Here is a 19,024-nt window from a genome sequence, read left to right on the forward strand (position 1 = left end):
CTTGGTTGTAGCCCATTCAGCCTCATATTTGGCCTTGAGGTTAGGGGCCCTCTGTAGTGGTTCATGGAGAAGATTCTACAAAAAAAAAACCCAAGGAGATATTCTTCATTATGCCTCCTGTTTTTGAGCTAGGCTTGTGTGAAGGTGAGATAGAGTAAGAAGGTACCGCAGCATATATTCAATCCAGGAGACCAAGTGTTGATGTTCGCTCTAAGGCCATGTGAATCAGTTGGGGCCTGAATTTACAGGTTCATACAGTGTGTTGGCGAGGTGAAGTATGGACCAAGTACTCAGAAAAAAAACAACAAAAAAAAAAACTGTGTGATGTAAATGCACTGAAGATCCATTAAGGTCATAGTATTGCAACATGCTGCACAGTGCCTGAAGCGGTGTAGGTCATTCAGCCCCAGATAATTCGTATGATACTCATGCTTAAACTGATTTGCCAGCAAACCTTGGTCATTTGCAGAAGGGCCAGAGGCAGGATGTATACAATATCATTAATCTCTACACTGTTTCTGGATGTTCCTGGAGTTTTTGAACTTACTGGTAGTGCTTGGAATTCACCTGTTCTGTTAGCTGCTCCAGAAGAAACAGACAACAAACATTGGGCTCTATTTTCAATTCCGCCGTTGGCGCGGTGCAGGTGCGGTGCAAAGTCAGGTCCACTGCGCTGATGGGACGTGGCGGCGCAGACTTTGGTATTTCGTGCACTGCGCTGCCAGCGCATCTACTCCCCCTTCTCATCTCAGTCCCACCCAGCGGCGCAATTCGGAAGGAGGGAGGGAAGAAGGCATGGAGTGGGTTTGACACAGCCAAGTCCAATCTTCACCAATCACACCAGCTCCTCGCCTCACCTTTAAAAACGGCGCTGGTGAGGCGCATGGCAAGTTTCGAGGGTGACTGAGCCCACGCAGAAAAGTGTCCGACGCCCAAATTTCTCCCAGGAGGAGACTGACGTTCTGGTCCGGGAGGTCCAGGTTAGCAGTGGCCATATCTACGGCCTCACGAAATTTATTTCAATACTGTCTATCTGTTTAGTGTGGAAAGTTATTGATCGTCAGATGTTTTTTGAACTGATGTAACCGCAAACACTCACTTAATGACAAAGCTGGGCAGCGAGGCGCTCCCTCCTCTCCTGTGCGCTCTGCTGCACTCCCAGTTGACACGGCACATGCAGTTCAGCCTCTCTCCGTCTTAAGTCCCTTAATGTGTCCTCTGATAATTCATAGTGACATCCAAGTCGTACAGCTATGTTGTGTAAAACGCAATGCACCGATACTGTGAGGGCTGTATGTTAATGAGCCACCTGTCCGGTCCAGTAATCTAAAATGCATTTTGAGAACCTGCGTTCGATGACTGACCGAGCTCTGCTGAAAACACCGTTAAAACCACGCTGCCGTCTTGTTGAAGGTGTGATATATGGCGTTGTCAACCACGTTTTCAGTGGATAGCCGTTTTCACCACCCATCCAGAGGGGTGTCCCCCTGAAAGACTGTAGGGATGCTAGAATTCGCCAGGATAACGAGCCATGTGCCGACCTGGGGAAATTGGCATACACGTTTGTCACCAGGCGATTTGGGTCACAGATCACCAGACATCCCTATTTCACCTGTGTACATTCGGTCAGGTTGAGTGACCATTACGCGTGCCGAACACGCTTGCGATGTCGTCAGATGAGATACTGATCAAAATATATAAATTTAGGTCTGACTGTATGTGCTGACTCAGACAGTTGCATTGAATCGTGGTTGTTGCTAATTATTGATCGCAGTGTCTGTTGATGACTGACCGAGCACTGCTGAAAACACCGTTAAAACCACGCTGCCGTCTTGTTGAAGGTGTGATATATGGCGTCATCAACCACGTTTTCAGTGGATAGCCGTTATCACCTAGCAGCCACCCATCCAGAGGGGTGTCCCCCTGAAAGACTGTAGGGATGCTAGAATTCGCCAGGATGAACGAGTCATGTGCCGACCCGGGGAAAGAGCCATACACGTTTGTCACCAGGCAATTTGAGTCACAGATCACCAGACATCCCTGTTTCACCTGTGTACATTCAGTCAGGTTGAGTGACCATTACGCGTGCCGAATGCACTTGTGATCAGATGAGATGCTGATCAAAATATATAAATTTAGGTCTGACTGTATGCGCTGACAGATAGTTGCATTGAATCGTGGTTGTTGCTAATTATTGATCGCAGTGAAATGCCAGACACTGTAAAAACCTGACTGTGAGGTATAGGTGACGTGGGCGCACGACTGTGCCAGTTTATGAAAATCCACTTGCCCAGTGGTGCAACGCTGGCGCACAGAGTTGACCAGGTGTGGGGTGGCGAGCTTTCAGCGCACTTTTACGCCGCCGGTGTGGACCGAAATGGACTGAAAATCCAAATGCGCCGGCTGATTATGCCGACACTTCCCTCTACCGCACCCATCCTGGCGTTCCTCTGTGCGCCTCGGTTTACCAAAATACCAAGTGCGCTGTGCGCCTGCCTGCACTGCACGAAAATACAACTGCACGGGGTGCACACCCTGCGCCGCGCCAGCGACGGAATCGAAAATAGAGCCCATTGTGTTGATTGTAGGGAAAATAATGGTGTGCACCAGTTGATGCTTTTTCAGTTCCTCATCTTGAGGATTGTATAGATCAAGCCAAGTTGGAAGAGCAAATTATGTCAGAAAAAAATTGATCTACTTCAATGGTACTTTCAAATATCACTAACTGAAAGAGCTAGTGAGATTGCAGGCTTTGCCACATGCATCTGTATCAGAGGTTGACAGTGTAAGGATAGGTTAGCAACTAGTGACTAAATTCTAACAATCAATGCTTGCTAGCGGAAGATGGGATCTATTTTTGTGAAGATTCATCTAGTAGATTACTTTATTTTTTCTCAGGTTCATTGAGAGAGTTAGCATAATTTCATTAATGGTAAATATACTATGAGAAATAGTTGTCACCAGTAGACTTTATACAGCGGAGGGAGAAAGTGACTGTGTTTTTATGAACTTGCGTTTAGACTAAAGTTGTAACGCCACCCTCGCGTTGCGAGAGAGTGAACCCCCGTTAGTGACGGATTGTGTGTTGATTTTTCCCTCTCTGTTCCTGGCAGCTGCCAGCCTCAGGACGCTGTGGGGGAGCATCGCTGGACGCCACGCTGCGTGGAGACCCTACGCCACCACGGACAGCCGTGCCATTGCCCTGTCCTTCGGGAATCCTGCGGGTGGTGAGAGGCAGCATCCTTTTTGATTCTCTCGGTCGGGTGTGTTTCCGACCGAGAGCGGACTTTTAACTTTAAATCCCGCTGCACAGTCAGCGGCCATTGGCCCTGCCCCTTGCTACTGACAATTGTTACACGGGTAATTAAAGCCACCTCTCTCTAAATTTCACCCACCTTAATATCTGTCTACACCCCCTTATAGTGGCCAGTGGGAGCCATAAAAGGTTTTTTTTGCACTGGGTTGGTGATTGCTGTGAAACGAGGTGTCTCGCCCCCTTGTGTGGGTTTATAATATTGACAATCAGTGTGCAGTGACCTTTCAAAGTGTGTGTAGCAAAACGTTTGGGGTTAAATTCTTGTAGTGGCTGTTTCCTGTGCTACTTCTCCAGCACCCTTCACCAGAACAAAAAGGGGGTTAGGACACAGTATTATTGCTATTACTTATTACACCTGTCTTGCCATTGGGAGGGTCAGCAGATCGTGACAGTGTAAGTGGGACTGTTTGTGATCAATTTGAATTGTGCATCAGAATTTTCATTAAAATAAAGCAGTATATACACTACCGCTCAAAAGTTTGGGATCACTTGGAAATTTTCTTGTTTTCCATGGAAACATACATGAGATTAGTCTGAATAGGAAATATAACAAATGAACAGGACATGATGACATTGTCAGAGTTAGAAATAATGATTTTAATGGAAATGATGAACGTGTACTTCAGACTTTGCTTTCATCAAAAAAACACCTTTTGCAGCAATTACAGCCTGGCAGACCTTAGGCATTCTAGCTGTCAATTTTTCAAGGTAATCTGATGAGATTTCACCCCATGCTTCCTGGAGCATCTCCCACAAGATGGATTGGCTTGATGGGGTCTTTATCCGAATCTTACGGTCAAGCTGCTCCCACAACAGCTCAATAGGGTTCAGATCTGGAGACTGTGCTGGCCACTCCATTACCGTCAGAATTCTGGCTGACTGCTTATTCTTTAAATATTGCTGACACATTTTGGAGGTGTGTTTTGGGTCATTAATCTGTTGTAGGATGAAATTGGCCCCAATCAAGTGCTGTCCACAGGGTATGGCATGGCTTTGCAAAATCTTCTGATAGCTTTCCTTCCTCAAGGTCCCTTCCACCCTGTACAAATCTCCTATTTTACCACCTCCAAAGCACCCCCAGACCATCACACTGCCTCCACCATGCTTGACCGATGGTATTAAGCACTGTTCTTGCATCTTTTCATTTGTTCTGCGTCTCACAAATGTTCTTCTGTTTGATCCAAAGACCACAAACTTGGACTCATCTGTCCACAACACCTTCTTCCACTCTTCCAGTGTCCAATGCCTGTGCTCTTTTGCCCATCTCAGTCTTTTCTTTTTATTGGCCAGTCTGAGATATGGCTTTTTCTTGGCAATCCTGCCATGAAGTCCAGCATCCTGAAGTCGCTGCTTCACTGTTGATACTGACACTGGTGTTTGACGGGTACTATTTAGTGCAGCTGCCAGTTGACGACCTGTGAGGCGTCTTTGTCTTAAACTACACACTCTCAGATATTTGTCTTCTTGCACAGTTGTGCATCGGGGCCTCCCACTCCTTTTTCTGTCCTTGTTAGACCCAGTTTGTGCTGCTCTCTGAAGGGAGTAGTTAACAGCATGGTAAGAGATTTTAAGTTTTTTTTTGCAATTTCTCGCATTGAATAGCCGTCCTTTCTAAGCACAACAATAGACTGACGGGTCTCTAAAGGAAGTTCTTTCTTCCTGGCCATTTCGAGCCTGTAAACAAACAAACAACTGCTGATGCTTCAGACAATAAACTAACCTAAAGAATGCCATGCTCCCTTTTGTGCTCCCTTATTAGTTCAACGGTTTTCAGCTGTGCAACACAATTGCAAAAGGGTTTTCTAATAATCAATTAGCCTTATAAAATGATTAACTTGGATTAGCAGCCATACCAGGAGATTGATGCAGAGGACTGACAGTGGTTGATAGTAGGCCTCTATGCAAAAATGTAGATCATTCTTTGAAAATCATCTGATTAATTTTAATTGTTTGTGAAATGGATAAAAATGTTTGTGAAATGGAAAAAATTGTTCGTGAAATGCATGAAAATGTGTTTTTCTTTGGAAAACAAAGAGATTTGCAAGTGATCCCAAACTTTTGAGCGGTAGTGTATTTTTGTACCTGACTTTGCCTATTGTCTGTGTGATTGGGGGATCTGAGAACCTGGTCCGCAGGTGCCGGTGGAAGCCAGGGCACTCGTGACATAGTTTCTCTACAAATAGCCTCACTAATCTTTGGAATATCCAAGTCCACCTGCCCAGTCATCCTCGGATAACTGTGACTTGGATGACTTGAGAATCTTCACAGACACTGTTTGCAGTGTTTGTATGCCGTGACATTGGTGCTGAAAAACATTTTGCTACCAAGCAAGTCAGTGAAGGTATTATTAGCCGGCCGGTGGCTAAGGCTCCATGTCTGATACATACGGTCACTCTGACAGTGTGCGAAGGGGTCAGCTTGGTAGAAGTCCATTTGGCTGAGAGGGTTTGCGTTAATAGTGGACTCTTTCTCTCTTTCTTTCCCCCCTTCATTGTTGATCTCCCCCTCTTCTGGGTCATCCTCAATGTCAGATCTGTCCATCTGTGAAACATGACAACACATTCTTTGAATGGGTGACCACCATTGGTTGGTAGTCCCACATTGGACTGGTTGATAGTGAGATCATATATTCAAAACAACAGTATTCACTAAATGTAAAAATTCTCAAAATCATAAAAGCTCAATGATTTCAGCCTGGAAACAAAAAAATAGATTTTCCATACTCGTTAATTATTGCCTCAACACTATTTACGTATCACATAATTGGTGTTGTGTATGATCTGAGGTGTTCTGTGGTAATGAAGCTACCTTTGGTGAGCTGGTTCCACTGTCGTCTGCTTCTTCTCGAGTATCTGCTAGATTATTGCAGAAAGACGAGCTACTGGCCCCCTGGTAGTCACGCGCACAGACAGAGAGAGAGTTGTAACATGATGTTTAATATTTTTCATTCACAGATAAGACAATGCAACTGGATTGCAACTGAGGTATTCACACCTAATATATCTTAGAAGTAACAGCTCTATTTTTAATGACAAAACTACAATTTTCTGCAAAAAATGACACCTGCCACACCCCAGCTGTTTCCTGCTGCGGGTAAATCAGTCTCCAATCTTCCAGGTTGTCCACAACATGTAGGAATCGCAGTTTGTTTTTTAGGGATATGAAAGGTTAAAAAATACTGCGTAGCACAGTCTACAAGGTTTTGATAATGTCAGCTACTCAGACCAAAAGGCATTTTTCGTCCCAGACTGTTGTCACATTGATGAGAGAATGCGCAACTGATCACAGCAAACAGATGTGATGCATTACATCCCAGACACATGTGTATGTATCAAATGAAAGACAGAGGTTGTGGTAGAGAAAAGAAATAGAAATCAAACTATAATCTACAGAAGTCTCACTGATGTCAGCCATTATATCCTTGTTATACCCATGCCGCATAAAGCTCGCTTAAATAGCTGTGGCATCAATAATGTAATTACTGGTTGTGGCTGCACTCTCCTTGGCAACTTCTCTTTTCAGACTTGTCTCTAAGGTGCCCTGACTACAGGCACATCATGTCTTTGGCTAGGACACTTGAAAAGTGTCTGGGACAGCTCACGACTATGTGAAGACATGTCTCTGAACCAGAGGACCGTCCTGACAGATGTTAAGTGTTAAGTGTTGTACTTCCATCAAATTAAGAGAAATATTGACTAAATCAAATCAGGAGAGTCTGATATCAATTCAATTTCAATTCAATTCAATTCAATTTTATTTGTATAGCGCCAAATCACAACAGAAGTTGTCTCAGGACACTTTCCACATAGAGCTGGTACAGACCAAGCTCTTTTATCTACAGAAAACCAACAATTCCCCCATGAGCAAGCACTTGGCGACAGTGGCGAGGAAAAACTTCCTGACATTTAGTATGTGATCAAGATTCAAAGCAAGGGATCCTATGCTTCCCATGACACAGCTTGATCATGAGGGTCATTCATTAGACCCTCATTGTCTAGTAAATGCCAGTGTCTTTCAAACTCCACATGCCCATTTTATGGCACAACCTGTTTGCTGTAAATGTGCAGTCTTTAAGCCCAAACTGAAATTGCCCAAATGATGTCACTTGACTATAATCAGATTTTCTCCAAAGATCTAACTGCTAATGACGTGCCTGCTTGGAACTAATTCAATTCAACATTATTTATATCGCGCCAAATCCCAACAAAAGTAGTCTCAGATCACTTTCCACATAGAGCAGGTCCCAACAAGTCCCAACAAGTCCCAAATGATCAAGCACTTGGTGACAGTGGCAAGGAAAACCTTCCTTTTAACTGGCCAACACAGCATGACACAACCAGCCAACTGTGTTGTTTACTGCCTTTTCCAGACTCAAACGTGCTTTGAGTTGTACTCAGCATGATTACTGTGATTTACCATTATCAGGTTAGCATAGGTCGGCAGTGACTGGCTTCTCCCCCATGGCCTCATAGGGAGAGGATCATCTTCAGTGGTATCTGCAGGAGATGTTGACTCCTCCAGCTGGCTTTCTGGAGTGACTGCACCTCCTGACAGAGAATACAGAGTGTGCTCCTCCTACGAAGAGGAGAAGAGTAAGACGTCATCAATGAGACTGATTTCTCTTAAAAGACCAGTTAATAAAGAAAACCCTTTCTCCTTTTATTGACATATATTTGAGTATGAAAATGAAAAAAAGAGATATTTTCCCCCATTAATCAGTTTTTATAAATGACCTATTAAAATATCAGGACCTTTATTATACCAGTGAAATACCACATTGACATGCTCTCAGCAAACAGTTGGGCAGTATAAAAAATATATTACTGATGGATCTATAGAGCAGAAGATGTGTCTGGTGGAACATTTAGTTATCTTAATTAGGCAAATTACTCAAAACTGAGTATAAACATTATGAATTTCTTTCAGAAAAGAGTTGTTCTCAGACAGGTATGGACTGAGCTCTCATTCTGATTGTTAGTAAATTGAAAAACTCCATGTAAACATATATATGAGAGGGGAGACATCCTCTGACTTAAGCATCCTTCTTCTACTACAATCCATGTTTGGGTGAAGCAGGACTCCTCATCAACAGTGTTTCTGCTGTCCCCACCCCCCTCATGTGTCCTCTTTGTCTCTCTCTGTTGGTGTATGTGTCTGTGTCTTCAATCAGAGCGTGGCGACCTAGTTTCCTCCTCCTGCCAACTCACCTGCAGACCTGATCCACTCATCAGCTACACCTGTATCCTGCAGTCTATAAACCCTGATCCATCACTCCACTTTTTGCCAGATTGTTCTGTGAGTCATTGTCTTTGAACCTGCCTAATCCTATTTCACCTATTTCAGGTCCACTGTCTCCTGCCTTCCTGATTTGTCTGCTATGGCTGGATCCTAGTCAATCTCCAATGATCTTCTTGAAGAGTTCAGCCACTGCCTGTCCTGCTCTGCTGATCTGATTCTCCATACACAATCCAGCGAGCCCCGCGTCAGAGTTCTACATTTGAGTCCTGAATAATTAGCTAAAACTTAACAATTAATGTAAATCAGCAAATGAAACAAACACATTAGACATCAACACATTATATTCAGGTTCATTCTAATTTTATAAAATAAGTAATGAATATACACATTTAGATGATTTAAAATATACATAATGTATATCATTGTTGTGTGATGAACACAGAGATGGTTTTATTGAGGCCTATTCTTCACAGATACAAACAAATACACACGTACACTACACACATATATGTAAATGTACACATTCTATTGTACCTGCAGGATCTCTTCATAGGACTGTCTGATGGAGTCTTGCAAAGGAGTGTTCCTCTCTCCAGCCTCATCCACCTTCCTCTTGGCCTGCTTCACCTCCTCTCTGAGCTTCCTCAGCCTCCACCTGGCCCTGGCAAGTTCCCTCTCATACTCCTCCACCTGGCTCTCCCTCTGCACCTCGTCCGCCTGCAGAGACAGGATCTGGCAAGAAGCACAGAGAGGCAGCCCAGTGTTATTATTTATTAGTTCACAGCAAATTCTAAATAACCTGTCTGTTTTGAAAAAGAAAACACAAATAGAAAAGATGATAGAATTCAATTCAATTCAATTCAATTCAATTCAATTCAATTCAATTCAATTCAATTCAATTCAATTCAATTCAATTCACTATTCCTTTATTAGTCCCATGAGGGGAAATTCCAATATACAGCAGCATCAATAAAGTGTAGAACAAGTGCAATGCAAGAGTGGGATAAAAGAATAACGTCATCCTAAGAAATTGTAGATAGTATTTCCAGATTGTTATGCACTGATTATTGCACATTATTGCATTATTGCACAGGTTATTGCACAGATTGTAAACATATTATTCTACTGATTACTTGGAGCAGTTTCTGTTGTGCAGTCTGACAGCTGCAGGAAGGAAAGACCTGCGATACCGCTCCTTCACACACTTTGGATGTAGCATCTTATCACTGATGGAGCTCCTCAGTGCAGTGAGTGTGTGTTGGAGGGGGTGGGAGTCATTGTCTGTCATGGAGGACAGCTTGGCTGTCATCCTCCTCTCCCCCAGCTCCTCCACCTGTTCCAGAGGACATCCCAGGACAGAGCTGGCCTTCCTGATCAGTTTGTCCAGCCTCTTCCTGTCAGCTGCTGTGATGCTGCTCCCAGCAGACTACACCATAGAACAAGGCAGAGGCCACAACAGAGTCATAGAAGGTCTTCAGGAGTGCCCCCTGCACCCCAAAAGACCTCAGCCTCCTGAGCAGGTAGAGTCTGCTCTGTCCTTTTTTATAAAGTGCAGTGGTGTTATGAGTCCAGTCCAGTTTGTTGTTCAGATGAACACCCAGGTACTTATAAGATGTCACCATCTCAATGTCCCTTCCCTGGATGTTCACTGGTGATGGGGGAGAGTGCGGGCGGCGGCGGCGGAAGTCCACCACCAACTCCTTGGTTTTATCTGCATTAATCAGCAGGTGGTTCTGGTGACACCAGTCCACAAAATCCTGAATGAGTCCTCTGTATGACCTATCGTCCCCATCTGTGATGAGGCCGACAATGGCAGAGTCATCAGAGAACTTCTGCAGGTGGCAGGTGGGTGACAGGTGGGAAAAGTCCGCTGTATAAAGGGTGAAGAGGAACGGTGCCAGCACCGTTCCCTGGGGGGCCCCCACACTGCAGAGGACAGTCCCTGACACAAAGTCCCGTGTCCTCACATACTATGGGCGGTGGTAGTCCACTATCCAGCATGTGAGGTGTTGGTCCACTCCTGAAAGCTCCAGCTTGTTCCTCAGGATGGCTGGCCTGATGGTGTTGAAAGCACTGCTGAGGTCCAGGAAAAGGACCCGAACAGAGCTCCCCGGCAGCTCCAGGTGAGACAGGGCTCGATGGAGGAGGAAGATGAGGGCATCGTCCACTCCGATGCCAGGCTGGTACGGGAACTGCAGCGGGTCCATGGACAAGCTCACCAGGGGACACAGGTGGGTAAGGACCAGCCGCTCCAAGGCCTTCTTGAGGTGTGATGTTAGTGCCACCGGCCTGTAGCAGCTAGGGTCCTTAGGATGTGGGGTCTTTGGCACAGGTACCACGCAGGATGTCTTCCAGAGTCGCAGCACCCTTCCCAGCCTCAGACTCAGGTTGAACAAATGTCCAATGATCCCGCTCAGCTGATCAGAGCAGGATCTGAGGAGTCTGGGACTGAGGCCGTCTGGTCCTGCAGCCTTCCTGGTCTTTAACTTCCTCTGCTGATTTCTCACCTGGAGAGGTGTGAGAGACAAGTTGGAGCAGGGGGGCTGAGTGTCTTGTGAAGTGGATGGGGGGCTAGGAGGAACAGTGGGGGGTGGCGTTGGAGGTGGTGAGCTGAATACTGCGGGGGGGGGGGGGGGGGGGGGGTACTTGGGCAGAGTGCTGGCAGAACAAAGGAGGGCTACTGCAGGGCTGGTACAGCTGGGGGAGGGGCAGATGCTTCCTCAAACCTGCAGAAGTAGCTGTTCAGCTCATCAAGTTTGGCTTCTGGTGGCCTGAAATGGTTTTCAGGCCTCTCCAGACTCCTCTGGTGTTGTTCTCCTGCAGCTGTTCCTCCATTCTCCTCCTGTATTTGTCCTTCCCCTCCCTGATTTTCCTTCCCTCTGAACAGTTTTCAGCTCCTCTTTGTTTCCTGACTTGAAGGCCCTCTTCTTCTCCTTTAGAAGAGCCTTAATGTCAGGATTAATCCAGGGTTTGTTGTTAGAGTGACACTGTACAGTCCTGGTGGGTACAGTGTTCTCCACACAAAAGTTTATGTATTCCGTGATGCTGTCTGTCAAACTGTCGATGTCCTCCTCATGAGAGTCACTGAATATATACCACACGGTTGTCTTGAAGCAGTCCTTCAGAGCCTCTTCAGCCTCGTCAGACCACCTCTTCACTGTGCGGGACACAGCTGGTTGCCTGTTGACAAGGGGCTTGTAGACAGGCAGGAGATGAACCAGGTTGTGATCAGCTCTTCCCAGAGGAGGGAGGGGTGATGATTCGTATGGCTGATATATAGCAGTGAGTCAGGGGCCCGCATTTTGAGGAGGGAGATAAAAAATTGTCATTAAACCTTGAAGTCAACTCACAACTCACACAACTAACTCACAAAGCACAATGTCAAAGTGGTCAAAAGACATCAATTGTGAATCACCTGGTGTGGAGCTCCCCAGAGAAACAGGAAAATCAGAGTTTGCTCCATCAGCTTCAAAATGTTTTGTTTCTTAAGTGGCACATTTAATCAAGATCTGTGTGTTTATACTAGTTGTTATTTTTACGATAAACTCTTATTAATTACGTCCACTACATGTAATTCTCCATTCCGAAAGCATCCAGAGACAGATTCCAGTGTTGTTTAGTAGGGCTGCGTGAACAATATAAGCAGCAGGATGCTCAGTAGGATCCTGAGCATCACAAGTTCACTTAATTTATCATTTAAAACTTCCTCTGCTGGACCCAATAACACAGCAGCTGAGTGGTCTATGGCCGATGACAGACTTGATTCCACATATATTTGTGGAGCAGCCAGTAAGAAAGTTCATCCTCTCCTTTTGTCAGTAAAATACTGATAACTGCTGTAAACTACATGCTGTTCGTCTGTTGTTAAATCAGTTGTTTAGTGTGCCATGCAACAAGCTCATGTCATGTCTGTAGAGCAGAGGAAAGTTAATGTTTAATGTATAACATTTAATTGAACATGACAAGCCCTTTTTGTTCAACAGAAGGAAGCAGCTCAATCTTCCAAAATTACAGCCAAAAGCAGCAGTGAGCGGGTTTTAGCCTGCACAGAGGTGACCAAAGTCACTTCAGCTTAACAAGGAGTAACAGACCACATACTTCATCATCAACAAAGCCTACAGTATTTCAACTGTTGCACAAAGTGCCCCCTTTACTCCCTCCTCCATTTGATTTGAATTAAACTTTATGTGTATGTTCAGAAGATAGCACAGCATGTCCGATGAGTTTAATCAAGATTGCTCAAAGGCATCGTGTTTGACGAGCTAATATGTGATGAGCCACGCCCATTTGCTCCAATCAACATGACACTTCAGACTTTGGTCAATACTTGACTCCAGTGCATGCACACTTGATCAAATTCTGTCAAATGGCTTTTGAGGTACACAATGTCTGTGGCACCCCCTTTGAATCGATCTCAAAATGCTTCTGTACGCATACTCCAAAACACGGCCTGAAGATATGTACCAAGATTCATGAGGCCTGGACGAACTGGTTGCGGTTGACTGGTTATGCCCATGTTCCTGCTACAGCTCACTCTTTGCAAACTTTGTGGTTGATGACGGCCCTGTTTTTTGACTGATATTGCTAACTCTTGCCTGAAATGTGTACCTCAGTCCGGCAATGCTCTATACCAATTTTCATGCTGATACAGTCAAAATCCAACAAATTCTACTGCTCTTACTTTTTCAAAAAATTCAAAATAGTGGAAAATCAATCATGGAGGACTTCCATAATCCAAGAGACTTTTTTGTGGAGAAAATCAGTGTGGCATATTTTACAAGAAGCTTGACTTTGACTGATGTTGTTCTTCATTAAGCCTCCTCCCATGTGATGAGATACTTGAAGCCGTTTTGGCGGGGACTCCATTCCTCCATCCATCTTCTTCTTCTTCTTGATTTATTGGCGGTTGCTGTTTCAATGAATGACCTCTCATCACTGGATGTCATGGCGAATGTTCTACATACTACCACCTGCTGCACCGGAAGGGAATCTACATTACAGCCAACCTCTTTTTGTTTTGAAGTTTTTTTTTTAATGAAAGGTTAAAAATACAAGACAAAATCTTTAAAGGGGAGGACAGCGGGAGTGAAGGGTAAAATACGGATGAATCCCAGGAAAAGCAGGACAGTTGACAGGTCTGCACACACAATACACAAAGTATGGCTGCAAACTGAGATTCCAGGTTCAAGCCTGGAGATATGGACCCACATTTATGATTATTGGGCAAATCATAAAGGAGTTATGACCATTTTCCACTGTGCTCTGCTGCTTGCTTACTTTTTTGGTTAATGGTGGCCATCTTGCCTCTTTATAAAAGAAATGTGTATCTCAAAATACCCATTTCGTTATGCAGACAAAATCCAACAAGTTCTTTTCATATTAATGTTTTTCAAAAAATTCAAGATGGCAGAAAATCCATCATGGAGGACTCTCATGGTACAAAAGCTTTTTGTGCAGCACATTAAGTTGGACTTGTGTGTTCAATTTCAAGTCAGTCAGACTTATTGTGTGAGGGGCGTGGCCTTTCCAAAATTGAATTTTTGGAGCTTAATTATACCATTTCACGATCATTCCATCTCACTGTAATTAGAGCCTAATAAGGGCTTGAACACTTATAATAACAATAATTCAAGTGATATTTGCTCTTGCAGTTGTAATGGTTTACTGTTAGACAATTAATCAAGTTTATTTTTCAACTGCCTAATGTTCTGTGAAATAAAATCTTAGGCAGAACTCGTCAATAACTAAATGTAAATAATGGATATTTAAATCAATGAAATACTGAAATGGGCATCAGCTTTAAAGGTCTTGTATCAGTCGGGCTCTATTTGGAAGCCATCAGTAATGTGTGAGTTGGATACTAAAAAATATCCAAGGTAGAATCGGAAACCTTTTAACGATGTAAACACCGACATCAGCGCAGACTGTCACTTATATGGCAACAGGTTATTTGTTTACAAATGCATAAAGTATTTACTTCATTAGCAAGTTTTCATGCAGTTCACAGTGTGAACTAACCATACAGAAGTAGATCATCATTACCTGCTGACTCTCTTCATAGCACAGCTGTCTAATTGCCTTTATTTGCTCCACCAGCTTCTGTTTGTGATCCTCTAGTTTAACCAGAGTGTCCTCCAGCTCCTTGCGGTCTGACTGCTGCTCCTGAAGCTCCAAGTTCTCCACCGCCACTGCATTCTCCAGCTCCTACAATCACACACACACACACACACACACACACACACACACACACACACACACACACACACACACACACACACACACACACACACACACACACACACACACACACACACACACACACACACACACACACATTTTAGGATTTAAGAACGATTCAGATTTCTCTGTGGGATGATAAAACATGCATGTACAAGCACACACACACAGAAAGGTGGTCTGAAATGTCCTTTCACTGCATTCAAATGATCCTATAGGGAACCAGTGAATGCTTGATCACATTAACATGTACCACGTTTGTCTCAACATGTGATCTGACAGCTACTTAAAATAAGATTTAGTCTCTTAAACACTGCTTTTTGATTTACCAAGAGTCTGTTAAGCACACCCATAAAACAAAAACAAAAAAGCCTAGCATAGCTGTTCAATCTGGGTTAGGAGGCAGGGAGACTCTGCTGGTTCTGCTCCAAAATAAATGAAGAAATATGCCTTTCGAGAACTTCATTCCTGTCTTGTATTTTGTTAGTCTGCAATCTAGTAAATGTATTTTAGAGTCAGGTGGGAATATATTTGAAACAATACATACATGATTCCATTAGTGCTACAGCAGAACATTACGCTGAGACAGAATTGTCAACGTATTACACTCCTTTTTTTATCGTTCAGTTTGACATCGCCTTCACTCTAAGCTATTTCAGAGGGGGATTCGATTTTTTCTAACCAATCACTGGAGACCAACTTATCTGGATGCAACAGACCAATGAAGGCTCTGGTTGGTGGGTGACGTACAGAGACCAAAATTGATTCAACATGGTCGCAAACTTCCTCATATTACAGCTGAACAGCACACGATATGTTTCTGATAACATCTGAGGCAAGAAATAGGCAATGCAGTAACACAATCTCAATTCCCACTTTAGCAGTGCTGCCGAGTTTGAAAGTTTGCTCCTTAGTTCCTGCGTACAGCTTCACACGGCCTGATAACCATGTTAGTCCTGCCCATGGCACTGATTGGATAGTCTGCTTCGTCACAATGCCAAACTCTGAAGAGTCAGTAAGCTGGACTCAGTGGATTGTGTGGATTCAAATATCTGGACCCAGGCAACACTCAGCCAGGGATAAGCTGCTAAGGGGCAAAACTGAGCTATGGACCCACTCAGTACAGCACAGTACAAATGGCAGCCTCATTCTAATTTGAACCCAGCAACCCCTGTATGTGGAGAGATTGCCTGCCACAGGCCTGCTGTGTGTATCGCTGTCTTTTTTGGCAATTTTGATTGTTTTTGACACTGACTAATCCTGTAAAGCTTACTGACACATACGCACTGGTTTTTCAGGGATTTAAGCATTGTACCGTGTGTCCATGTAGGGCATAGATATTGTATGAAACATGGACAGAGTCTCTGTGACATCAACCACAGATCTCTGAAGAGCTGTTGTGAAGCTCGGTGACAGTTGGCATCTTGGCAGTGCTCAGCCAAACTCCAGGCTGATACAAAAATGGGCAAATAGGTGGAGCGTGGGTGGAGATGAGGCAGGCCAAATGAAGCCTGGTTGCTGAAACCTAGCGTCTAGCTGTCATTCAAAGTGGCCACTTCCATTGTAAGTCCATAAGCCTTAATATGATTAATATGTTGTTTGTTATATCATAATTCAGGAAATCAGTTACAGACACCAAAACAATTTTAGTACCGTAGTGCTGTAAACATGTTTATTTCTGCTGTTAAATCAAGCATTTTAATATGGGGGTCTATGGGGACTGACTCGCATCTGGAGCCAGCCTCAAGTGGCCAATCCAGGAACTGCAGTTTTTGGGGATTTCCGTGTTGGCTTCATTTTTTTGTCCCGAAGGTTGATGCTTGATCTAGGATAGATGACTAAAGCGTGCTTGCAAATAAAATCAACACAGGTGCTCAATTAGTTGATCAACAGAAAATATTCTGTAACAATTTTGATAATGAATTCATTATTTCAGAGGTTTTTTTAGGTCCCAGCTTGAATGATGATTTGCAGGTTTTGTTATTCCTCTAACACAGATTCATCTCTAATGAAAATTAGCGGATGCACCCAAATTCCTATTACATCAGACTGTGGCTGATAATCACTGAAGATAGACTTTACTTCAGTCATCCAGTGACTGGTTTTGGGACAGGACTGGCCTTAAGACAGTGCCTCAAAATTAGACCAGACCAGACTGGCACAGAGCAAAAGTGTATCTACAGCTTCATCCAGTTTTATAGCATCATAGCATCACATGAAAGCATCATGGGAAATGCAGTGAGTCTTAAACTGGAAAAACTACGCAAACACACATGCGATGATTTATGTCCTGTCCATATAATTTATATTAAACCCAAATGAATATGATACCAACGCAAAACACACACAGATGTATAAAAACCCAACATACTCACACAAACACACACACACACTCACACACACCAGCGCTAGATGCTGCGGTCTTCTTACTCTGATCTCGGCCGCCTTGGTGAGGACTCTCTCATCCGTTTCCACGACGTCAGTGTCCCTGGGAGACGACCAGCAGAGAAGACAGGAGTGTTTAAGGAGGGAGGAGAGGGAGCACTCATTCTTCCAGTCTGCCTTACTTCCATCATGCCCTCCTTCCCATGATCCCTCTATTTTTTCCTGCTGCACTGCTGGCTCCTCCATTGCTGCCCTCACTAGCTGTCGCTACACTGCAGAAGAGGCGGAGCTGCCTCTGTGAACGTGTCTGTGTGTGTGTGTGTGTGTGTGTGTGTGTGTGTGTGTGTGTGTGTGTGTGTCTGTGGTGATCGATGCATACAGGCAGAATGCACCAACGTGAGAATGGAAGGAGAGTGGGGGATGAGTCAGAGTGAAGGCAGTAGAGTAGGCTTATCCATCCGGAGGAGAATCTATTTCCTCTCCTCTAGTCTCCTCCCTTCACGTCATTCTCCTGCTTCCTTTTTCCCTCCTACCATCATGCTGCTTCTCCAGTCCTCACACATCTCTCACCTCTATTTCCTCCTCCCGCTCCATCACCATCACTGGCCACTGCAGTATGCATCAGTCCACACACACACACACACACACACACACACACACACACACACACACACACAAACACACACACACACACACACACACACACACACACACACACACACACACACACACACACACACACACACACACACACACAGCAAGCACTGACCGAGCCATTCATAAAAATCCCAGGGAGCACAGAAGCAGCAGTCTGCACAAACATAACCAATCACTCAGGAATCACAAATGCACTTTAAATATATGACCAGCTGATTGACAGTAAATATTATATTTATCACCGTAAATATAATAATAATAATAATAATAATAATAATAATGGTAGTTGTGCATTTTATTCAGCATGCTTTTTCAGATACTCAAAGATGCTTAGGTAAGCAAAAAACATTAAAGCTGAATGTTTCGTTTTGGGAACTTGGGGCACCAGAGCAAGCTGTGAACATATCTGACATAATGTCATCTTTTAAAGATGTTATTGTGAATATATTCAATACAAATTATACTTTCCACGTCTGCATAGCTGCTAGATCCTGTGTGATCTAAACCAAGCTTTGACCACACATATGCTAAGCACAGACCATGCAGCTGAAGACATGTCAACACGTCTGTGCACAGACACCACTTATACCACAGTATGTATACAGCCATGTGCATGTCCACTGTTTTTTGCCAGCATCTGTTCTAGACTATATCGAACCAGATCTGTACCAACTCAGATGTGTTCTGTCCACCTCATCCTGCGAGTGTTTACCACACTGCTCCACAGTGCAGCTCTTCCTAAGAAAATGATGTTGTGAATGCAAGTACAGGTGCAGATTCCCAGATTCACTGACACTAACTGTCTCTGTCTAATCAGCAAAGAGCAGCAGTAAGGTAAAAAACAGTAAGGTAACTCCTTCTCATTTTTAGCTGCACTAAACACTGGAACAGAAAGCCACTTTCACCAGTTAAATGACAAATGTCCGTTCATCTTAATTCAGTGAGTAACTTGATAACAGGCCAACTGTTTGTCTGGTGAAAGTGGTCCCAGCAGCCAGCACACTGGACCAGATCTTCTGTGAGGAGAACTCCAAGAGAGTGATGTCTTCTCCCTGGCTGATCGCTTTATGTCTGTTTCAGTTAAGTGTACCTTCTGACATCTCCGGAGCAGATAAACCTTGAGACCTCTACATTTCATGACACTGGTGTCTGGAATTAAATGTAAGACCACTTAAAAGTATAACAGAATGA

At 44.0% G+C, this 19,024-nt stretch overlaps 1 protein-coding gene across 4 annotated transcripts in view; it reads right to left on the reverse strand.

Annotated features, from left to right (window-relative positions):
- LOC139338891 (serine-rich adhesin for platelets-like) overlaps window positions 1-19,024 on the reverse strand; it is a 30,267-nt gene that overhangs the window by 8,306 nt on the left and 2,937 nt on the right. The window contains exons 2-7 of one of the 4 annotated variants that reach the window (XM_070974230.1): window positions 17,222-17,279; window positions 14,597-14,758; window positions 9,089-9,286; window positions 7,733-7,891; window positions 6,125-6,205; window positions 5,704-5,857 (exon numbers count right to left, since the gene is read on the reverse strand). In XM_070974230.1, coding sequence (XP_070830331.1) covers window positions 5,704-5,857; window positions 6,125-6,205; window positions 7,733-7,891; window positions 9,089-9,286; window positions 14,597-14,758; window positions 17,222-17,279 — 812 coding nt within the window. Of the gene's footprint in view, window positions 1-5,703; window positions 5,858-6,124; window positions 6,206-7,732; window positions 7,892-9,088; window positions 9,287-14,596; window positions 14,759-17,194; window positions 17,695-19,024 lie in introns of those variants that run through there. The other 3 variants (XM_070974229.1, XM_070974228.1, XM_070974227.1) reach the window with 3 other exon arrangements.

Source organism: Chaetodon trifascialis, chromosome 11 (genome assembly GCF_039877785.1).
Source record: "Chaetodon trifascialis isolate fChaTrf1 chromosome 11, fChaTrf1.hap1, whole genome shotgun sequence".
NCBI classification, from domain to species: Eukaryota; Metazoa; Chordata; class Actinopteri; order Chaetodontiformes; family Chaetodontidae; genus Chaetodon; species Chaetodon trifascialis.